At 40.5% G+C, this 21,424-nt stretch overlaps 1 protein-coding gene across 2 annotated transcripts in view; it reads right to left on the minus strand.

Moving 5' to 3' along the window:
- Positions 1–19,174, minus strand: part of RASSF3 (Ras association domain family member 3) — a 44,998-nt gene extending 25,824 nt beyond the window's left edge. Inside the window, exon 1 of one of the 2 annotated variants that reach the window (XM_025202816.1) lies at positions 19,081–19,174. In XM_025202816.1, coding sequence (XP_025058601.1) covers positions 19,081–19,101 — 21 coding nt within the window. In that variant the 5' untranslated portion in view covers positions 19,102–19,174. Of the gene's footprint in view, positions 1–7,036; positions 7,069–19,080 lie in introns of those variants that run through there. The other variant, XM_006022480.3, reaches the window with a different exon arrangement.
- Positions 19,175–21,424: the final 2,250 nt, after the last annotated feature.

Here is a 21,424-nt window from a genome sequence, read left to right on the forward strand (position 1 = left end):
TCTCTCCACTTTCATCCCCCTTCTCTCTCTTCTCCCCACTCCCCAGCCTGTCTCTCACCCATTGACTCCTCAACCTACCTTTTCACTGGCTACCCGTCTTGTATGCATACCAGCCCAGCCGCTGGCTTCTTTACTTTTCATTCCATCCAGGAAGAGCACACACCAACTGCTGAAACTTCCTTAGCCTGACGAAGGGTTTTTGAACCCGAAAGCTTGCTTAATAATTATTTTCCAACTATTTGGGTTGGTCTAATAAAAGATATCAGATTCACCCAAGGAACCTTGTCTGCTTATTTTCTCACTGTCTCTCAAGTAAACCTATTTCTTAAATACTATGTGTAAAGTAAGTTAGCAGATCTCTGAAAGTTAAGCATTGTCCAAAACTGAGCTAGTCATTTTGTTACTATCAAAATGCTTGCTTTTAGAGGCAGGACTTATACCCACACGCGCATATCAAGTTGAAGAGGGAAGCTGAAAATCCAGCCTGACACTTGCATGATTTAACAGACAAGTTGAAAGGAGGTCACAAAAGACTAAATAAATAAAGCGCACACACCATACCTCAGGGTTAATATCCATCCAAATTTTCAGTCATCAGTGAATTTCTGTATTAAGTCAATCTCTTAATTGAAATGACCTTTCATAAAACTTTCTATTTATATGAGAGTTCAGTGTGGAAGGAACCAGCACCAAGATGAGCCAGACAAGGAAGTTAGTGTGCATGTTCCTTCCCACAGCTATGCCAATGCTTCCCATTTTTATTTGTCCTAACACAAAAGTAGGATGAGACCAGAACTCCATTGCACTTGTAAATAAACTCAGAATAAAAAACGGGCCAAGTTTATTATGTCACCATCACATAAACTGTGTATGCCAACAAAGTTTCCTACTAGCTCTAACAAGAACTAGCAAGAGCTAGTACATAAACAAGGCACCAGTAATCAAAACTTACTTTAAAGGTAAATTAAGGTCATGCAATAAAAATGGTTCTCCTCTCTGGAACCTGTTCTAACATTACAACTCCAACAACAGGTGTTACACTAGGGGAATTTTGGGGTTGTTTTTTCAGGCTACGCCTTTTAATATTAACAGCAGAACATAGAGTGATTGCTATCGCATTTGAAAGACACATGGTCCTCTGACACAGTTAAAGTCTTCTAGGCAAATTCCTCACTGGGGGACATTTAGTTGTTTGAATACCTTGGGGAAGTTATGAGATTTCATTTGGTCAATGTGGGTACTGCTCATGGACACTGCCTGTTGAAAAATTTTCTGAGCTAATTTCTAAAGAACAAAGACTCAACACCCTCCAAAAAATCCACAAAATGTATTGAATAAGTGCAGCCATGTATTTGTAAAAATAGTTTCAGCTTTATTTTGTTTTATTATGTCAGGCTATATTTTCAACTAATAATTTGCAAAAATAAGTGGTTAATGCTACAAGTTAATGCCCCTCCCTTAAAATGGGTACCAAACTCCAGATATATCCTCTCTTTCTCCTCTTTCCCCACCCAAAAAACTTACATGCAAAACATTTTTAAGTACTTTGAATCTGAGCGCAGCAGATAGAAATATCAGGCTTCAGTCCAGTGTAAATTTATAACCAATTTTGCATACCTTTAGAGTTTTGCTTTGGTTTGGTTTTAGGACAGCAAAGTTAAGAGCTAATCTGCACTTCAAGTTCTATTGCCTTTGGAAATATTTGTACCTTTTCACTTACATGTCACTGGAATATCTGACTTCTTCAGAAAGCACAATCTTCAACTACTTTTTGACTAACCCTGAATGTACACAGCAAAGTAAGAAAATAAATATCCCATTGAACTATTACAGAAACACTTCAAAATTATATGACAGGAAATACCTCAAAGACATCTGAAGCTGCCTATTACAGAAATGAAAGAAAAGTCTCTTTAGCTTAGTCTGTTTCTAGATTTGTATCTGTTCTTTTCTAGAAAAAGTTAATCCAGATCACTTTACACTACCTGCAGAGCATTCACTGACTATGTAGGCAAACAGGGGAGTCATATGACCAGAAGGGAGCAAGCCTTTAGGAGTATATAAGCCAGTGCCAGAGCAGGCAGCCTGGCCCTGCAAGCTGCAGAGGAAGCAGCTACTGGCTAAGAAGGCTGCAAGGGAGGGCCTGATGGACTGCTGAGCTGCCTTGGGACTGCCAGCGAGACTATGGGATCTTATGGGGACATAACTTAGAGCTGGGAGTTATGTTAGTACCTAGTTACGGCTGCCCTGGGGGAAGGTTTTCCCTTTTGTTGATGTTGGTGAGCCCAAAAGGGAGAGCCTGTGTATAGCCAGGGGGCTTCTCTTTTGGTTATAGTTCAAACTGGTGGTTTGGGCAGGACTGTCACAGGTGGTTTTTGGAGGTCCTATTAGTGCCCTAGGAGCATGCAACTGCCTTGAGCCCTGGGGGCCTGCTCAAGGCATAGTCTGAGAGCCCAGATAGGATCAGAGCTTGGGAGTCGCAGGGCCTGGAGCCCAGACAGAGGCAGAACTTTCAGGTGGGGCCCAGAAGCCAGGCCTAGAACAGTGGGCCTTGGCTAAGGGACCAGCCAAAGTAAAGGGGAAGAAGCCTGAAAGACTGAAGCCCCAACAAGGGAATGAAGGCCTGAGGTGGCCTGGTGACTTAGGAGACAAGTGTCCCACCTGATTGGTGACAACACCTGCGAGGCATGGGGCATGGTGTAGAGAAGGACAGAGCCATGCAATAAGCGCTTAAGGCAACCAAGGTCAAGAGAGTTCACCATTGGAGAAGAGAGCACCTTTGGCTTGCCAGCCTCTGAGGGCAGCCTCCCTTTCATGAAATTTCCGTTAAGACATGGTAGGCAAGAAGGCAAGGTGAGACCTTGAGAGATGGGGCAGAGAGAGAGCCTAGCAGGGAGGAGGGGGCCTGCAGGGGGCATAACAATGGCCCTCAGGCACCTAACCTGTTACACGTACCTACTTTTAAACAGATTACCTGTTGTTTCAGTTTCAGAGTTGAGCAGATAGAAGAGAACTGATTTGTTCAGACCATAGGGTCCTTCAGAAACAAGCTGCCCCATTATAACAGACTGCAAAGCTACAGAGAAAGCTTGCAGCCTTTCTAAGCATCCTTCTGCACGATTATGTTTACTGCTGAGCGGTCTACCATTTAATGTCAATATTTACTAGCTTTCTGGGCTTCATATTCAGTTACCTCTGATAAATGAATTAGTCACTTCCATTCATCTCACCTGATCTACCTGTGGGCAAATTAGGGTGTTTTTGATTTTCTCAGGCACTGTGTCTGGTAGTTGTGCAAGAGGGATGTTTGTGCAGTTTTAAGAATAAGTTAGCGAAACACTAGCCCAGGATGTTTTAGACAGGGATGATCCTGCCTTGTGCTGTGAGTTGGACTCTATGGCCTGCTGATACCTGCTCCAGCCCTACTTCGGATCTACACACACACACACACTCACTCTCCTACTGACTTTAAGAACAACAGGTATACTTTCCCTATTAGTAAGCCACAAATCAATTGCCACCCATCAAGTGACACAGTGGACAGATGCTCTTCACTGGACTGTGTCTTTTGTCAGCGTAGCCACTATGTTTATATGTTATCCAGTCCAGTCTACTAGTCTTCATACCATCTTTCCCAACCAACCCTTCTTTCTCTTGCCTCGCACACAACCTTCTCTTCTATCCTTTTTTAGGCTATCTCTGTGTTCTTAGCATGTGGTCATACCACTTGGAGTTCTTTTTCACCATCTGCAGTCCAGGCTTACTGAACAATGATTTGCTAGATTTTTTATTTGAGTCTAAGAAACTTGGCATCCTTCTGTAACACTGCATCTCAAATGCTTGTAATTTTTGCCTAACTCTTTCGTAAGTGTCCAGCTTTCACAGCAGTACATTGATACCATCCATATCAATTCTTTTAATAAACTATCAGTTATTAGGCATGGTTATTAAAGCAACCCAATTTTTATTATAAAATCCTTCTCTAAAAGTAAAAAAAAATATAAATTCACTAAGCTTGAAAACTAGTGTTAATCACATTTGCAATGTCATTTTGATTTTTCCAAAAAAATGAGCAGATGCATAAGAAACAATGCATGGAAAGCACTACACTTTATCCCACTGGTTGCAATAAGGATATAACAGGTCTGTACATCGGTGCTCTTGTGTACAAGAATGTATCAAGATAGAACATATACCTATAATTTGCATAAAGTGTGAAAAATCAGAAAGTTCATGTGTAGCTCTGTTCACAGCCATCTGGTTCACAGATCTTAATTCTTACATGTAAGAGTCCTCTTACAAACAGAACATTTCTATTGTAACACTATCCACAGAAGTCAGCGCTATTAAATGTGGAACTAATGCCATTATGTCAGCATCCCCAGGATGCTGCTGGTGGGAAACAAGAAGGAGAAGGTGGTCACTTTGGTAGCTTGCTATGGTCTTGAGGGAGGTGTGTGAACAAGAGGTCTGAAAACATGGTAATGATATGCAAGAAACATTTGCCTGGAAAAGCTCGTTAACCTATTACTCCCCCCCCCCAATGAAGTAAAGCCAAGGCTGATGTTAAACTGTGTGCTAAACAAACAAAACGGTGCTTACTTTCAACCTGATTCTGTGGCCAGAGTCCAAAATGCAGAATAACTATTCTGCTGTTCTGGAGAAAAATAACTGGGAAACTACAGGGAAAAAAAGGTTGCTTTGTTCTTATAAAATAAACTCATGGAAGAACGTGTTGCTTTTATAACTGAAAGTTCAAAAGTTGTTCTTTCTTAGTTCCAAACAGCAATTTCCCCATTTACATGCACAGGAAACTGAAGTCACAAGGAAGTGCTGTTGCTGCTCCACCTTTCCTTAAGCCCAACTTATGTTTAAGGAAATTTAATTATGAGGCTCATCAGGACACGGAGAGACCTGAGTGGCTCATACAGTTTGCATGGAAAGACAAGGGGAACTATAAAATAATGTTTGCTCCCACATTTCAAAAACACCTAAAAGTAATTAGCATTGTTACGAAAGGTAAAAATCACACAGCTGCAAATCAGAAGCTAATTTAGCCCTATGACAGTCACAAAAGTGAAAATACCTATAGAAGCCTGTAGTAGTTAGGACAATTTTCATTTTATTCCCCATGTCTTACATGGAATGACCCAACAGAAGTAGCAATAAAATACCTTAAAAAAAAAAAAAAAAAATAGGCACTGAAGAATGTTGATATTTGGCCAGTACTCTTAAGAGGTAAAGAAATGTGCTCAATATAAATAAACTACCTCATTTTAGTACATGAGAGCAACTCTTAACACATACAATAAAACTGTATGGTGTGTGTCCATATTCCTGACTAGAAACATTGCATTACATTTACTCATGAAAACTTTATTTTATATTGTATGAGATGCAGATATATTTTTCTATCTATCTTGGGTTAAAACTTAAAAAAAATCTTAACTCTTCCTTTCTCTTCTCCAACTTTTTAAAATGTCTATATAATGGCTATATGTAGCTAATGAGTGACTATATAAATATATTATATTATTATACTATATAACCACTTCAAAAAGTTGGAGAAGAGAGAGAAAGGAAGAGTTAAGATATTTTAAGTTTAAACCCAAGATACGTGAAGTTTTGTTCACAAAACATTAGTAGGTAGACCAATTACAGTTTGCTTGATTGCTTGCATGTTATGTTCTTGAAGGATGAGACATGAGGCCATCCTGCAAGACCTTCCCTACCAAAAGGGCATCTGCACTGGATGCAAGACAACAATGACTTGCCCTGGATGTCTATTAGGTTTCTTCTGCAGACAGGATGAAGGCTCAGACATAATAGTGAGATTTAGTCGGTCAGTCTCCAACTGTGCCTTCATCTGTAAACTGCTTCTTCAACGGACAAGTGTGACAGGAAAAAGTTTGTGTGTAAACCCAGCGCTGTGGGAAAAGTGTTGCTGCTAGTTGCACCACCTTCTCAACTTAAGAAGGCTCCAAACATAATACACAGCATAGGATAGAGAGCCCAAATAAAGGGCAAAAGAATAATACAAGGCATGTTGAAAATAAAGTGGGCATAACTTGATTTCAACATCCAAATAATAATTTTCATTTCATGATTTCAGCATTGTAAACACACATTATATCAGCAAAACCATTAGCTTTATGCATAAGGAGGGCAATTCTCATAGCTTTTATCTACATTGCTCAATGATGGCACCATACCAAGATAATGTACTTGCTCACTCACTCTGTGGATCCTACTTCCTGAACCAGAAGTAGTATAGCCACTTTTGCTCAGAGAGAGAGCTTTTTGGAACACAGAAAGCAATATGCTAAGACAACTACACAAGTCAGATAGTCCTTGCTTAGTCATTGAGCGGTATGGAGATGCCCACACAGAACAGAATCTGGGCCTGCTTATTTTTAATTAGTCCCAATGAAAATCAACATAATTTTCATGTACTAAAGGGACTATTCTGACAAATCAAAATGGGAAATTTACCTGATAATTTGCTAGATATGCCTTAAAGCAAAAAAGATTATACAACATCACTGCTGCTGAGATGCAAGGATTGTCAAGGTATTTCATGCCTAACTATAATTACATGCTTTCTAAATCAATATATGTTATGATGTGAAGGAAGGAATGAGCCAGCTGCAGTTAGCTACAACATTTAATTATTATTTTCATGAAAAGAGCCAGGATAGTCTAAACTAGCAAATTAGAGTATAAACATGCAAACTATGCCAACAGGTTTGTTCCAAATAGTGTCATTATCCATTTCTCAAGCTAAGAAGGTTTGCTAATATTTTGCTTTACAGTAAATTAACAAGTAACGTTAACTTTCAAAGGCCAAACAGTGCCTTGTTAAACAAATTCACTACAGAATAAGCCACATGGAAAATGCCAAATTTCTTCCCACAGCACAGTTCTAGCAGACCACAAGGGGTCATAGACCAGATAAAAGGTACTGGTTACACATGGCCACATCTTCGGAGTTGTGGTAACAGAATGAAGAGGTAAAAACTAAAAAATACTTCCTTACCACCTTCATAATCTTTCACTGCTTCAGACTTGGTTATACTGGAATTGAAGCTACCTTCTCCTCTAACTCAAGCCTATTAAGAGAGTATTTACATTTACCCCCACAGCTAACTATATTTAGCCTCAAGTAGATAATCACATCCTCACCTTCCTATTCAAGGTAATGTTATGATGATCAGCAATTACTATTAGTTCTTAACAAGCATCTGTATGCAATTTAATTTTAGATATGGCTTTGCTAAATCTTCATTTCTGCATGTGAATAGGTACGGTGGTGCCACTTTCCGAAGAACATTATTATTGTTAGTTCAGTTTTCTTAGTAAAAGAACTAAGAAACTATTATGATGGTAAAAAAGAAATAGCTTATTCAGCAAGAGTGCAAATTTTGCAGAGCAACTGTAACAATAATCATCTTGCCATCAGTATGATACACACCTGATTTCACAGAGGGGTAAGAGTTCTAGGTACTTATGGCATCTAGAGAATACCCTATCAGCTGTGGTTATCATATGCACTTCTGCTAGCTTGCAATTACTCATATATTGGTCTCCAGTTCCTTCAGGAATCAGAAAATCTCCTTGCAAACTATGGCTGGTTAAAAGAACGCTTTGTCAGCAAACCTAAGGAATCCTGGGAGTATTTTGAAAAACTACTGCCACCTTCACAAACACTTTAAAAATATCATATGATAACTATGATGCATTATCTTTAAATCCATAGTCTCAACACACTTGTCTTGCTTTGAAGTTTACATAACATCACATGTCTGCTTAAGAAAATGTATTAAGACGCACAATAATCAGGAACTTGACCATTAATAATGCAACTTGTCTTTTCACATTAGTTTTTTCTAGCACTAATAAGATTAATTGACGTTTACTATGCTAATAAAAGCCTCTAAGTAGATATATCTGTCTTTGCCTCTGAGGTACAAATGTTGAACAAAGCCATGCTAACAACATTAAAAACTAAGAACTGAAAGCAGCAAGGAGTCAGGATGAGACAATAAGCCTTATTTGGATTTAGAAAAACTAAGCAAGGCACTATATGTCTCTGTATCCAAAGAAACAAAGTCTTAAAGATAAGCTTCCTTATTATAGAAGCAAATGCAACCTAAATGCTGCCACAAGACGCCTGGAATTTCTCTTATTATAGCTGGATATAGTGTATACAATGGTTTTCCACTGTAATCAGGAATAAAAACAATTCAGAATTTCACTACTGCCACCCTTGTGAACTTAAGACAAAGTTAAGTTCAGCCTGGCAGTCTTCAATTAAGTATTTCAGTTAAAAAATGACAAGAAATAGTATTCGGCATGCCTTACTAAATGACAAAACCACTCCCAATAATTGAATTAGAAAGGAGAATATGAGGAGATAGCTGATGGTGATGCACATTCTTTTACAGAAAAATACAGCACATCTTGAAGCTCCAAAATTAGCTTACACAAAGGGTACCCACCTTATGGCTCTCAGGCCAAATCCAAGTTACGGAGCTCCAGAAATTTGACCCTGGGTGAGAGGTGGACCCAGGATCATGGCATGGTCAGATCTGACATATGAGGTCAGACCAGACCGACTGGATCACACCTGTGGACCAACCCCACACTGGATTAGGCCCTGTGGCCACTGTCTTAAATGATTTCAAATGACAAAAAAGTTTTGAGACAGATTATTTAGAATAACATAACTGGATCTATCACTTTTTCACTAATTTTCTTCCCTCTGTTTTCACTGTTAGGTGCATGTGCATTAAAAGCCAATCTCTGTCCTTAAAAAAAACAACTCATCCACTGTTCTTATTTATGGACTTTACAAGACTCCATCATGCTTTGCATGGCAATGGTATGCAGCCAGTAACAGTGCCTCAGAAGTTCAGGTATGTTTAATTCCCAGAAAGACTTGCCTAAGAAAGTGTTTTTCCATCATAATTGGGAGAGGGAGTAAAATAGTAAAATAAAAAAGTGAAAAAGCAAAAAATGAATAAGCAAAACCAGAATCATTATATGTTACATAGAACTGATTTTCCTATAGAACCTATTAATGCCTACCTACCCACTTTTGACACTTTTGTCACGTGTCCCATCCAACTCCCACAAGACTGTTTGAAGGGTCCCCCAAGGTGTGAAAAGAAACAGATAAATGCATGCTCAGCCTCCTCCCTGCCTAGCTGTTCCTCTGCCCCCACTGCAAGGGGAGTAAGCACTATAATAAATGTTAGTTTTTGAAGTGGGATGGTGCTCAATTTACAAACGTTTTGGAGGGGTGCCTAAAGTCTAAGAAGGTTGAGAACTACAGATAAAAGGTATAGGAAGAAAAGATCCGTAACTAGGCAAGTATTGGTATTGCCCTTTAACTTCATCTGAAGAGATTAACGGCAAGCCACAAACATTTCATGGTGGCCCACATCCGGCCAACACTTATGCATGACAGTGATTTTAATCATACAGATATTATTGGCAGGACTGGTAACATTGCTTACTGTAAGGCTGTCTGATAATTTCCATTAAAAACTCCTGTTTTTAATGCTTTTAACTTTGCCAAACTTTAGACACCTGGGCTGAGATTCTCCATGGCACCTGTTTTTCTGAAACCAAGTTTAGGCATAAAAGTTCAACTGCTTCAGAATGTAAAGCAAGAGAAGTATGCTTGCTGCTCTCCCCATGTTAAAAAATTATAGCATTTTCTGTTTGAAAAGGTCTAGGGGATGAGAGAACAACTGAATGGCCAAAGAGGCCAGAAGCCCGAAAACATGGACAAGGAGGTAGGAAAAGGGATGCAGATCTTATGAGACATCAAGGTACAGGAAAGGGAGGAATAGTAAGATTATACATAGGACAAGTGGTAGTCAGAGGAGACATGGAATACATTCATGGTAAAAATCAGAGCAGTTTAAAGAGAGAAATGTTTTTCTTCTCCCTCTTTGCATCAGAGTTGCTAGTCAATTATTTTCTCACAGGTAGTCAGGAATCATATTCCTTATCTTCTGGCTGCCTGACAAGAGACCCTGCAACAATTGGGGTTTGTGGAAGTGCCCAGCACTTATAACTGCACCTAACATCAATGGAAGCTGAACGTGCAAAGTGCTATCGAATGATAAAGACTGAAATAAAACAAATAAAAATCGGGCAATAGGCTTCTCAAATTAGGCAGCAATTCCTAAAAGGGAAGATAATAATACCCTGTCAGAGAAGGCAGGCTTCTGTGTAATCTAAAAATACTCAAATGTCCTAGTTTAATGAACCATGTTTCAGATCTGGTCAACAAGATTAAGTTATTATATAATGGACCAGAAGAATTTATTGTATAAATGTATTTATCTGGCTAAACCATAAGCGTTTTGAGGACAAAATAAGGAGCAAAATAAATAATAAGTATAGATAAACAATGTCTCAGCAAACTTCCAACCTAAAATGACAAAGACATTTTGATCTTGGTTGCCAACAAAGCAAAGAAACTAAGTAGTTAATTCCCTTCTAAGAGGAGGAGGAATCCTGGTGGATCCACAGCGCATTTCTTCAAAGGGAGTCTAAAGAAAACGAACCATTCCCAAACCTAAGAGGTGGTAAGCCACAGGGAAAGGTCAGCATGAACTAGCGTAATTGTTGCAAGGTTTGTTCTCTCTTACCTGGGTGCTCCAAATAAAACAACGCTCTAATACTTTGGTTAGTGGATACCATTGTCATTGCTACCAGAGGAAAACAAACTGCAAGTATCAAATTGATAATTCTGTCCTGAGAGCAAGGCTTAAATGCAGTGAAAAGCATGCAGTGAATATGTTCATGGGCCATGCATTGATGACTAAGGGCGGGAGGGGCAAGGAGTCATTAAATGAGCACTGGCCATTCTGTATATTAAAAAAACAAAACAAACAAACAAACACACAACACAAAAAGAGAGGAGGAAATAATATGCAATTATTATTTGGTATTTCCTAACTTTTGATCACTTGACTTTCTGGTTTTAATGTCCTTTTAACACTGTATTTTAGGTATTGTATTAATACTATACTAATGCCTTGGAGCCTCAGTCCAGGATCATGGTTTCACTGTGCTGCTTGCTCCCTCTCCACACAAGTAGCTAGGGAGCCCTACAGAGAAAAATTTAAGTGCACTGTACTCAGTAAGACTACTTGGATGAATGAAGTTATGCTTAAGTATTTGAAGGATCAGGCTGGTTCATACCTTGTCAGAACTTCAATTCTTCCTATGTCAAGTTCTTTTTATAAAAAAAGTGATTTGTAGTAAACAAACGATGCAAGAGCTTGGGGATGGGTGAAAGAAACAAGCAACAGGAGTACCTGAAATATTGTAAACAGAGATCATATTTTCCTCCAAAATATTTTAGTAAGAAAAAACGATATAGATAATTGTTAAACAAAAAGTTTATTTTATAACTTTCCCAGAGGCAAAAAAGGTTTAGATTTCCTCTCTAGTTACTTCAATACATTTTAATGCTTCAAGCTGGATCTTGACTTGCATGTACTTATTTCTGATGAAACAGCATTCATTCTAGTAATCGGTTTTCCCCTTACAAGTGGAGCGAAATGTATCACTGCAAATGGATGTTTAGCATCTCCTTAGCCATTTAGTCAGGCAAGATGGCAACTGAATGGACAGAAGGAAATACAAGAATTCAAGCTAGCTGCATCTATGCAAGCAAAGATTCCCTCCAAAAATATGCAACATTCAGTGGACAGAGAGTCTATGGAAGGATAAAGATCTCACAACCAAAAGTGATCATGGACTGCTTTGAACATCATAATAATAATCATCATAATCATAATTCAACCAGGACTAAAAGCAATTTCTGTTGCTAAGGAATAATCAAATTCTCCAGAAAGCCTGAAGGTTCCAAGTGAAAATGCAACCAGCGTCTATCTTTATTTGTAGCATTTCTTCCCTGATCCTCAGATGCAGACGTGAAATCAATACAGCTGGTTTTAATTCAGGTAGAGAGACCTACAATTATGTAAACCTCTGCACTATGAGAATGAATCTATTTGACCTGGACAAAATGAGAAGCAAGAGATATGCCCGCTTGTTAGAAGTCTTCAAAAGAAAAAGATTCATATTTCCTAATATCTGTCTTTCAAAGTAGGCAAATACCATACCGCCCAAAAATTAAATAGTCTTTTTTTCTATCTAATATTGGGGTAAGGGGTGGGGAGGGGAACCAAGGCAAATTTACCTCCTATTTTAAAACAAAATGGGGACAAAGTGAGGCAGGGACTGTCCCCTACAGGCAGCTGGGGTATGGGGCCAGGGAGGGCAGTTAAACTTCCCTTCTCCCGAGTACAGAGCTGCCCTGCCCTGCTAAAAACTTATTGTTGGCTGCGACTGTGGACTACAAATCCCAGAGGTACCTGGAAGCAGGAAGAAGTGATGAACAACCCTGCAGAATCCTGCTGCTGTAATTATGGACTGCAAACCCAGAGACCTCGGGGACAGCAAAAAGAGGAAGCAAACACACAGACCATGTTGGCTATGTGCCAGAGTACCATGCTCTAGCACCCCCCAGCTTCTGGCCTAAGCCACTGCAAGCATGTGGCTGCATTTCCCATATCAAAACCAAATGTCTGTTAAGTTGTTTCTCAGTTTAATCTCTGCAGCTTTTAACCTGCAAAGACTGAATCAATTCAGTCTCAGGCTTTTTGACTGTCTGTACTTAGCCCAGATGCTTGTGAAGAGGGGGAGGGAGGTAAAGACAAACAGTTTCCCCCATGGCCATAGCCAGACATTTTAGTGCCTAGTACAGGTCATGAGCAGAGCACCCCTCCACCCCCATGTGCTACTACATAATATTATTTCCACTTGATTTGGCATCCTCACAAAAAACCAACCCTGCTCCCAATGCAAGAGTGCCCTCAGCTGGTATCTGCCATTGACCCCAGTATAAGGAAAGAAGAAGCTGCATCATTTACCTGCCAGGACCAAGCTATAGATATGCTGAAAGGGGGAAAAGAGAGGGAAGGATTGAGCAGGAATCTTGGAAAGTGGGAATAGATAGGACAAAATGGAATTAAGGGGCCCAGTTTTCAGATACCATTCCCAGGCAGGGTCAGTGGGAAAGGAAGGAGGATCTGCAAAGCTTGGGCTCTAGAAAGCTGTATATAGAGGGGGGGTAATGTAGAGAAAGGGCTTAAGTAGCATACATCCAACAATCAAGAGCAGAGAGAAAACAGACCACAGGAGATGAAACAGGTTGGGCTGGAGTAAGAGGCCTAGAGTGAGGGAAGAAGAAAACCGATGAAGGAGATCAGTGTTTCAAAAAAATCATGTGAGGGCAAGGGCTCTTCCCAACACCATCAGAGCTCCAGCATTAGAAGGCAAAACCACTGACTCAGAATAAAACTACAATTGTGTTAATTAACTTGTTTTCTAGTGAAATCAAAGCATTTGAGAAGGGATCAACAGACTTTTGTCCTCCAGAAAACTCCCTGGCTGGTGCAGGAGTCCTGAAAGGATTGATACTTGACCCTGCTGAAAATCTGGTTAATCCAGGAGATTATCCCATGAGTAACAGTCTTCCCTTAACCCTGCCTCTAAGTGCTTGCTATAGAGAGCAGGGAACATGCTGGAAAACCCACTTTCCTGACTGCCAGCTCTCTGAAATCCAAAACATTTTCCAAAGGAAGGCTCTGCCTCAGTTTGGAGGCTTCCCTGCTGCTTAGCAGTCTGCTTTCAATGTAGCTCTTGTCCTCTGATCTCCTGCCAGCAGCCGCTGCCACTTTGGACAGACCTGAGGCACTCAAAGGATGTACAGGAGAAGTTGGTTTACAGAGGCCTGCAAAACATTATTGCGGCCTCTTTTCTTTAGAGTTGCAGCTTATACTGAACAAGGAAGAAAAAGTGAGACAATAAAGAGGACATGACTGCAGCTAGAAAATTAACAGACAAGCAAAACTGCAGAGGATTCTTCTGATGCTCTACTATACTGTGAGGGAGAAACAGGCTAGAGCTTTGCCAATTAGAGGGAGCCAGGACTTGAGAGGGAAGCCTGGAGAGAATTACTGGCTACCACTTGCCAGAGTAAAAATCTATTTCTACTGGTAGAAACCAAAGAGAAATGAATCACTTATTCTGCACAGTAAAAGAGCTAAGAGATCTGAGGCTCCATGTCAGGGGGAATGAAAAATAGATTATTCTCCTACACTGGCATATGTTAACAGAGTTTAATAGCCTCATAAATGAGACTTGGAAGGCACACCTGTCAAAACCCCAACAAACCAAAACCCCATCATTCACTAGGCTAATAAGTTTCTTGTCTGAGACTCTGTCTAGTACAGTGGTTATAAAGCTTTCAGCTTGGGACAGAAGTTACACATAAACTGGTTTATGTGATCAGAAACCGGTTTAAACCTGTAACAGGACAGAAGTTCAGTGCACATAAACCAGTTTCAAAATGTCTGAAACTGGTTTAAGATGAATCTGATTGAATGTACATCAGACTTAACTGACTGATGTCAAAGTGGTTTATAGAACTTCTGTCCTAGACCCCTTCCTGGTTCAAGTTAAATCAGTCCCCCAGCATCCCAGCATTTTGCAGCCCTGAACTGGGCTGTGCTGTCTGCTCCAGAGAGCATGGCTGGCCCTGCCCCTCTGCTCCCTAGCTGGACCAGTGATGGCTGGCTTACTGGCCACTCCAGGTCTGGGGCCAGGGAGGGGAGTTAAACTTCCCTTCCCCACATATGGAGCTGCCCAGCCCTGTTTTGCCTACTTACTCCTGGCTGTGACTGTGGACTACAAATCCCAGAGGCACCTGGAAGTAGGAAGAGGAAGTGATGAGCAACTCTGCAGAGTCCTGCTGCTGAGAATATGGACTGCAAATCCCAGAGACCTTGGGAGCAACAGGAAGAGGAAAGTGAATACACAGCCCATGCTGGCTACATGCCAAAGCTGCGCTCTAGCTTCCCTTAGCTTCTGGCTTGAGCCACTGCAGGAATGTAGCTGTATTTCCTGAATCAAAAATGAATGTCTGTCTATTTGCTTATTAGGTACAATCTTTACATCTTAAACTAACCTGCAAAGACTGAATCAATTCAGCCTCTGGCTTTTTGACTTAGCCTTCTAGACTTAAGGTACCCTCCATAACTTTTCTGAATTTGGCGGCACCCTGGTTGAGAACCACTGCTTGTCTCAGCTTACCCACTTTATTTCAAGTCTGCTGCCACTGCCACTAGATAAAATTGCCCAGTCCACCTGTTTCCAAGAGGGGTGTGCAAGCCGGACTGAAAAGCAGCTGTGGAAGGACTGCTTCCCAGTCTGGCTCCACAAGCCACTCAAAGAAACAGAGACATACAGTGCAGTTCCACCTGACAGGGGCAGCACCTGTGGCACCCTTGAAAGGGTCTTGTGTCACCCCAATTGAAAACCACTGTTGTAGTGACTTGGACTCTATTAATAAAAGGTAGCATAAATTATAGTGCAAAAATAGGTTGCATCCCCTGCCATAGGCAAAGGAAAAGTAAATGTTCTCCATTAAACTTATTTTGATTGAATATATCCAATATAAATACATCCAGTCCTTAATTTAAAGTTTTCAGACCTCAAATGATTGCTTACATTAAAGACAAATTTTAACATAATTATAAAATTAGTCATGTCACTAGGTGAGAATGCGAAAAAGGCCTTTTTTGGAATTTAAGCAAGCAAGCTTAATTTTGGAGCTTAATTTTCAGAGGTGTCAAGTGCCCACAGTTCCCACTGAGCCAAAAATTTAAGAACTAAACTTTACAAAGTTCTATATTTAAAGCCATAAAACAATTGAGACAGGGTGTCCACAATACTGAAAATGAACATACAACTGTAGCAAAGATTTAAACAAGGCTTAAACATTACATTATTCACACTTTGGGAAGTAGATATTAGTATTTTTAGTCATCAATAATGCACACTGAAGACTACCCAGTAGTACATTTTTTTCAAGTGCTGAACAATGGTCAGGACTTCAACCATAAAATAAGGTTACTTTTAAATAGCTATCAGTTATAACACCAAGATCAACATGCAAAAATATGGAAAAAATAATAAATGGCAGTTTTTTCCGATTTTTCTACATTCCTAAAAAGAGAATAAATATGTAAATAGAGCAGGTTAAAAAGTTAAATTCCCTAGTTAATTTATCTATAATTTCCTGTTCTTCCTTTTTGTTCAGTTTAATAAACATCAGGTGGACAGATCCTTAGAATCTTACCACTTATGAGTGACAGATGCTTTAACAGGTTTAATTTAAGTGTGCATTTGAATACCAAAAGCAATTTGCAATGGACGTAGATCTTTTTTCCACCTCTTACAAAAGCATATCTTTTTATGACCTTTTCAGGAGAAAAATTTATGCTTGTAAACCCTTGCCCTTTCCACTTCAAAACTAGGATCCAATTTAAGAAACAAAAGCAAACTAACTATAGTTTTCATTCACTCTCTAGCCGTAAGCAGAACAGTGGGGGTAGCCTTCGGCCACACTGCTCCAAGACACTGAATATATCACAATTCCTACTTTCTTTTTGTTGCTTTACTTTTAGGTACATTTTTCACCTAATTCAAACACTTTTATGTACTTCTCTCCCAATTTATTCCTAGGCTAAAGAACCAATAGCCATTTAAAAGTCTCATTTTCACACAATAGTAAGTAAGTATGTATGTATCCTATAGGGGTTTAGGTTGTAGCCTCACAGGAGGGCCACTCTCTCTCCAATCTCTCAGTCCTGATCCTCAAGGGAAACGTACACAACACTTCCCAGAGACGAGCCTATGAGCTCCATTTCATCAACCTGCTGGATACTAGAGATCAGGGACTAAACATAGACATTGGATTTTTGATACATTACAATCTGCCTGGCAACTGACTCCCCAGCCCAGCCCACAAAAGTTGGTTTACTTTTCATTCCATCCAGGAAGAGCACACACACCAACTGCTGCAGCTTCCTTAGCCTGATGAAGGGTTTTTGAACCCAAAAGCTTGCTTCATAACTATTCTCCAACCATTTGGGTTGGTCTAATAAAAGATATCAAATTCACCCAAGGAACCTTGTCTGCCTATGTATCCTATACAAAGTCACAAAGAAAAGAACTAGTGTTAGTGTAGTTACTAAGTGGCCCTTACTAAGTAAAGAAGTTGTAAAAGTTGAGTAAACTATCCCTTTGCATACTTCCTGTTAAGTCCATTAAAACTATTCCCAAACAGAACTGGTCAGAAGATATGGCCTAGATTTCTCCATAATTTTTTACATTACTGAGCTCTTACAAGTTCCTTCTCAGAGTTCATTTGTAAGGGTTACCTGAAATTCTGATAGTTAGGCCCCTATTCAGCAAAGCACTTAGGAACATGCTACGTGCCTTGCTGAAATGCAGGCTACTTTATCGTCTTTTAACCTCTTATGATTTCAAAGCATCACATCAGAAGTGCATCTGAATTAGGTTCAAACAGTAACTTGTTCGCATTGAAAGGGTTTTCCATCATCCTGAAAGTGAGATTCTTTGCTTTAGAGTTTTATTACTTCCTTAGTTTAACACCTAGTGCCCTCTGCCAGTTTGGAGTCTTCAGAGAAACAGCTCAAAGAGTAGCACAACGCCAAAAACTGGAACTGCAAATGAAACTGCCAGCATTGCCCATCGGAGTAGACTGGGCAGCAGAATGACAAGAAAGGAAAGCTGCTGCAGCTCCCAGACAGCCTGTGAATGACAGATTTTCCACAACAGAAGTAGTGCCTAGACCAGCAAGTCTAAGATTCTAAACTAGCGTGTCATGGCATCCTTTTAAGGCAGGGGTGGGCAAAATGGGGCCCACGGGCCAAATGCAGCCCACCGGACCATTCTATCCAGCTTGCAGGGCCCTGAAGAAATTTAAAAAATGAATATTTATCTGCCCCTGGCTGCCTGTCATGCAGCCCTTAATGGCTTGCCAAAACTCAGTAAGCAGCCCTCCACTGGAAATAATTGCCTGCCCATGTATTTAAGGGATCCTTTATAGGGTAGGAGTTGAGGGGGGGAAAGCAATCGAGCCATACAATATTACCAAAACAGTCTTAGGATGTGTAACCACCTACATGATTCAATATAAACCCAAATATTTCCAACAGGAATCCAGAGTATCAAAATCTGTGGTGTGAGGTCTTTGCTACAGAAGAATTGCTCTGTTATTTTTTCAGAAGTCAAAAAATGAGAGAAGGCCAAGAGCTGTTATTTTCAAGGGGGTGCCTTGAGTCTACTGAGGAGTGGTTCAAGTCTGAAAAGACTGAGAACTGTTGGCCTAGACAAGACATCTTGTTTGGCAGGAAGAGAAGGAGGAACAATTACTAGTTAAAAAGCTGCAGGCCTGAAAAATCTTACACACAGCTGTGACAGTAACTTGACCTAGCAGGGCCTATGGGTGTAAAGACAGGACTGACAGCAGGGTTAGAGGAGCTGTGAGGATGCAGGATGCTCCCAAATGGTTTTGTCAGACAAATCTAAAGACTCCATTATTTCTTCTCTCAGGCAGAGAATTGCCAATCTCATAGACCTCTTCTGAATCAGAAGTCAGGGTGCTAACCAGGAGCAAATCCACATGGGGTGCAGTGGCGCAGTCACACCCCACCTCCCTTTCATAACATACTACAGGAGCAGCAGCCAGGATTTTAAGTCCCTGAATCAAGTAAAAATCCCTTCCTCCCTTTCGCTGCATGCTCAGCAGCACTTCCCCTCCCTTCCCATTCTCCCTGATCTCCTACCCACTGCCACTGCTGTCCCCAGCTGACCCTGGGTTGGGGAAGCTCTGGAGCCACTGCTATCCCACTCCAGTTGGGCTGCGTGGGGAGCCAGCTGCCTACCTGATTTCCCAGCTGTTCCCTGCCAGTCTGGGAGCAAGCTCAGGGAAGGGAAACTGGCCCTGCTGCTGCCACTACTGTCCCCAGCTGAGCCTGGTTCCCCAGACAGCTCAGTCTAAGCAGGGCAGGAGCAGCTCTGGAGCTCCCCACCCAGGCAGCCAAGGAGGGTGAATGGGAAAGGAGGGGAGGGGACATGCTATTGAGCATGGAAGAGAGGGGTAGGGGAGGGGATTCTTACGTGAATCAGGAGGTTAAACATGCCCAGCTGGTGCCCTCATAGTGTGGTTTGCCCATCTGATGTGGGAGGGCTGGGAGCAGCGGGCAGCACCAGTCACTGTTCCTGCAACCCGCTTCACAAAAATCCTGTCTCCTGGCACTAACACATGCCATCCAAAAGGAAGAAGGCCAGCCCTTTGCATCAAGTTCCAATCCTATCATCCAGATAAGGCCTCTGGAATTTTTTTTATTTTTTTTTGGGGGGGGGGAGAACATTCATTTTATTACTTTGTTTGCTGTGAGACTAATTTATCTTTCATTGGGTACCCACAGTTCCTTTCTTCTTATCTGTTCTTGTTCACCCTTATTTGTTGGTGCTATTTACTGTAATACCCTAAACTAGTAGTTCCCAAACTGTAGTTTGAAAGGCCCCAGAAGAGATTTCAGAATGTGTAAACAAATATTTTCTTACTAAAATTTAAGAGAAAGGAAGAAGACTAAAGCATCAAACCTGTAAGCAGTCTCATTTAACGTTTTTCCATGAGATGTGGCATGTATGTATTTGTAACGCTAGACTTCTTTACATATAATACTATATTATGAAGTTTCAAGATACAGTACTGATTTGGTTATCTATACACCCAGATGGATTTGAACATAAGCATTCATTTAATATGCCCCATCTTCTACAACACTAAAAGTTAACTGCTATTTGAAACAATAATGGAAAACAAACCTCCAGGAAGTGTTTTCAAAGTACTATGCTGAATGCAAAAATCTATTAGTACTTCCACATTCAGAAGCAGCATTCTCTTTATTAATTTATTATTATGTTTAAGATTTCCTACCATGCTTCATACTCAAGCTATAATTTATAAATCATTTTTATGATACTGTGGTAAAAATATGTTATAATCTAGTCATTATGATTTTGCAATAACGTTTGTGTAGCAGCTGTGTGGTAAAAATGTCTCATCTCCCTACACAAAGGCTTCACAGCTGAGAACTGTTTAGTTTCACTACATAATTGCTTCTGCATATTATCACACTTGCTTCTGCTAAGGTATGTAGGCCAATGATAGATTTACGAGTAGCACTAGACTTCTGCAGACATAGCCAGGAACAGATACAACAAATAACTCCTTACAAGAGATAAGAAAAGAGGCACAGGGAAAGGTGCTGATGTGAAGAACTCAGACCTTGACCAAAGAATGACCGAAATGGACTTAAGGACGGCCCCAGGGAGGAGATTTAAGATGTAAATGAGACATGTATGTAAACCATCATAGAACATGTACCTGCTAGACATATGTTGTAAGACGTAATACTTGGGCTACCAATAATTACGCAACACGTTAGAATCTTTTGTTTATGTTAGCTATAAAAAGGAACCCCAGACTCTGTTTGGGGTCGACACGGATTTGAGCATTAAGCTCCCTTGTCGAACTTGTTTGCAAACAATAAATGTGAAATTGGACCCAGCCTGTGTGTGAGACTCTCTCCTAGAGGTGGATTGGACAAGCCTCCAGGGGCACGAAACTAGCCGTTTGTGCAACAATACTTCTTTACAGCATCCACTGTCACTTCATGCAGTTGATAAGCTTAACAACACTGTGTATTCCCTACTGTGAAAGGAAGAGTGGGCCTCAAAGGCGTGTAGAAGAAAACAGAAATTTGAGTGAACTGCAGGCTTTAGTATTCTTTCTTTTCTCTCTCTTGCTGTGTTCTTGTGAATTTACAATGAAAAGAAAAGAAAAAGTCTGGGAATGAGAAATAATCACCAGTAGAACTATGGAGAGAAGGTTGAATTTATCATAAGAAAAATAAGTAAAAAAATAAATAAATAAATAAAATAAAAAGAAATAAAAATACAGACCAACTTTAAAATATACATTAAACATATTAAGTTTTATAATCACCATGATGCAAGAAATAGTATTATTAGCAGGTTTTCATCTGAAACCAGGGTTTTGCACAACATCTTTTTAACAATGAGTCTGGGACTCTGTTCACTTTAAGGCAGAAAGAGGCCAGAGAGACCCTGCAGGGGAGATAGGGCACAGCTGCAGCTGGGCTGCAATGAAGCTCAGGTAATGAGCCTAATTAGAGGGCACCTGAAGCCAACCCTGAAAGAGAGAGAAACGCCTGGGAGAGAGAAACTAGGGTCAGAGTCAGCACAGGCAGTCTGGCCCTGGAAACTGAAGAGGGAAGAGCTCCACGATCAGCCTCTTGCCAAGAGGTAGACCATGAGCATTCTAGGTTTGGAGGCAGCAAGTGAAGGGCTGAGGGCTGGCAGTAGTCCATGGCCAAGTAGGACTTTTGATATATAGCCAGGAGGCTAGAGGTTTAGTTATAGCTGGAGGGCT

Source organism: Alligator sinensis, unplaced genomic scaffold (assembly GCF_000455745.1).
Source record: "Alligator sinensis unplaced genomic scaffold, ASM45574v1 scaffold65_1, whole genome shotgun sequence".
In the NCBI taxonomy this organism is placed as follows: domain Eukaryota; kingdom Metazoa; phylum Chordata; order Crocodylia; family Alligatoridae; genus Alligator; species Alligator sinensis.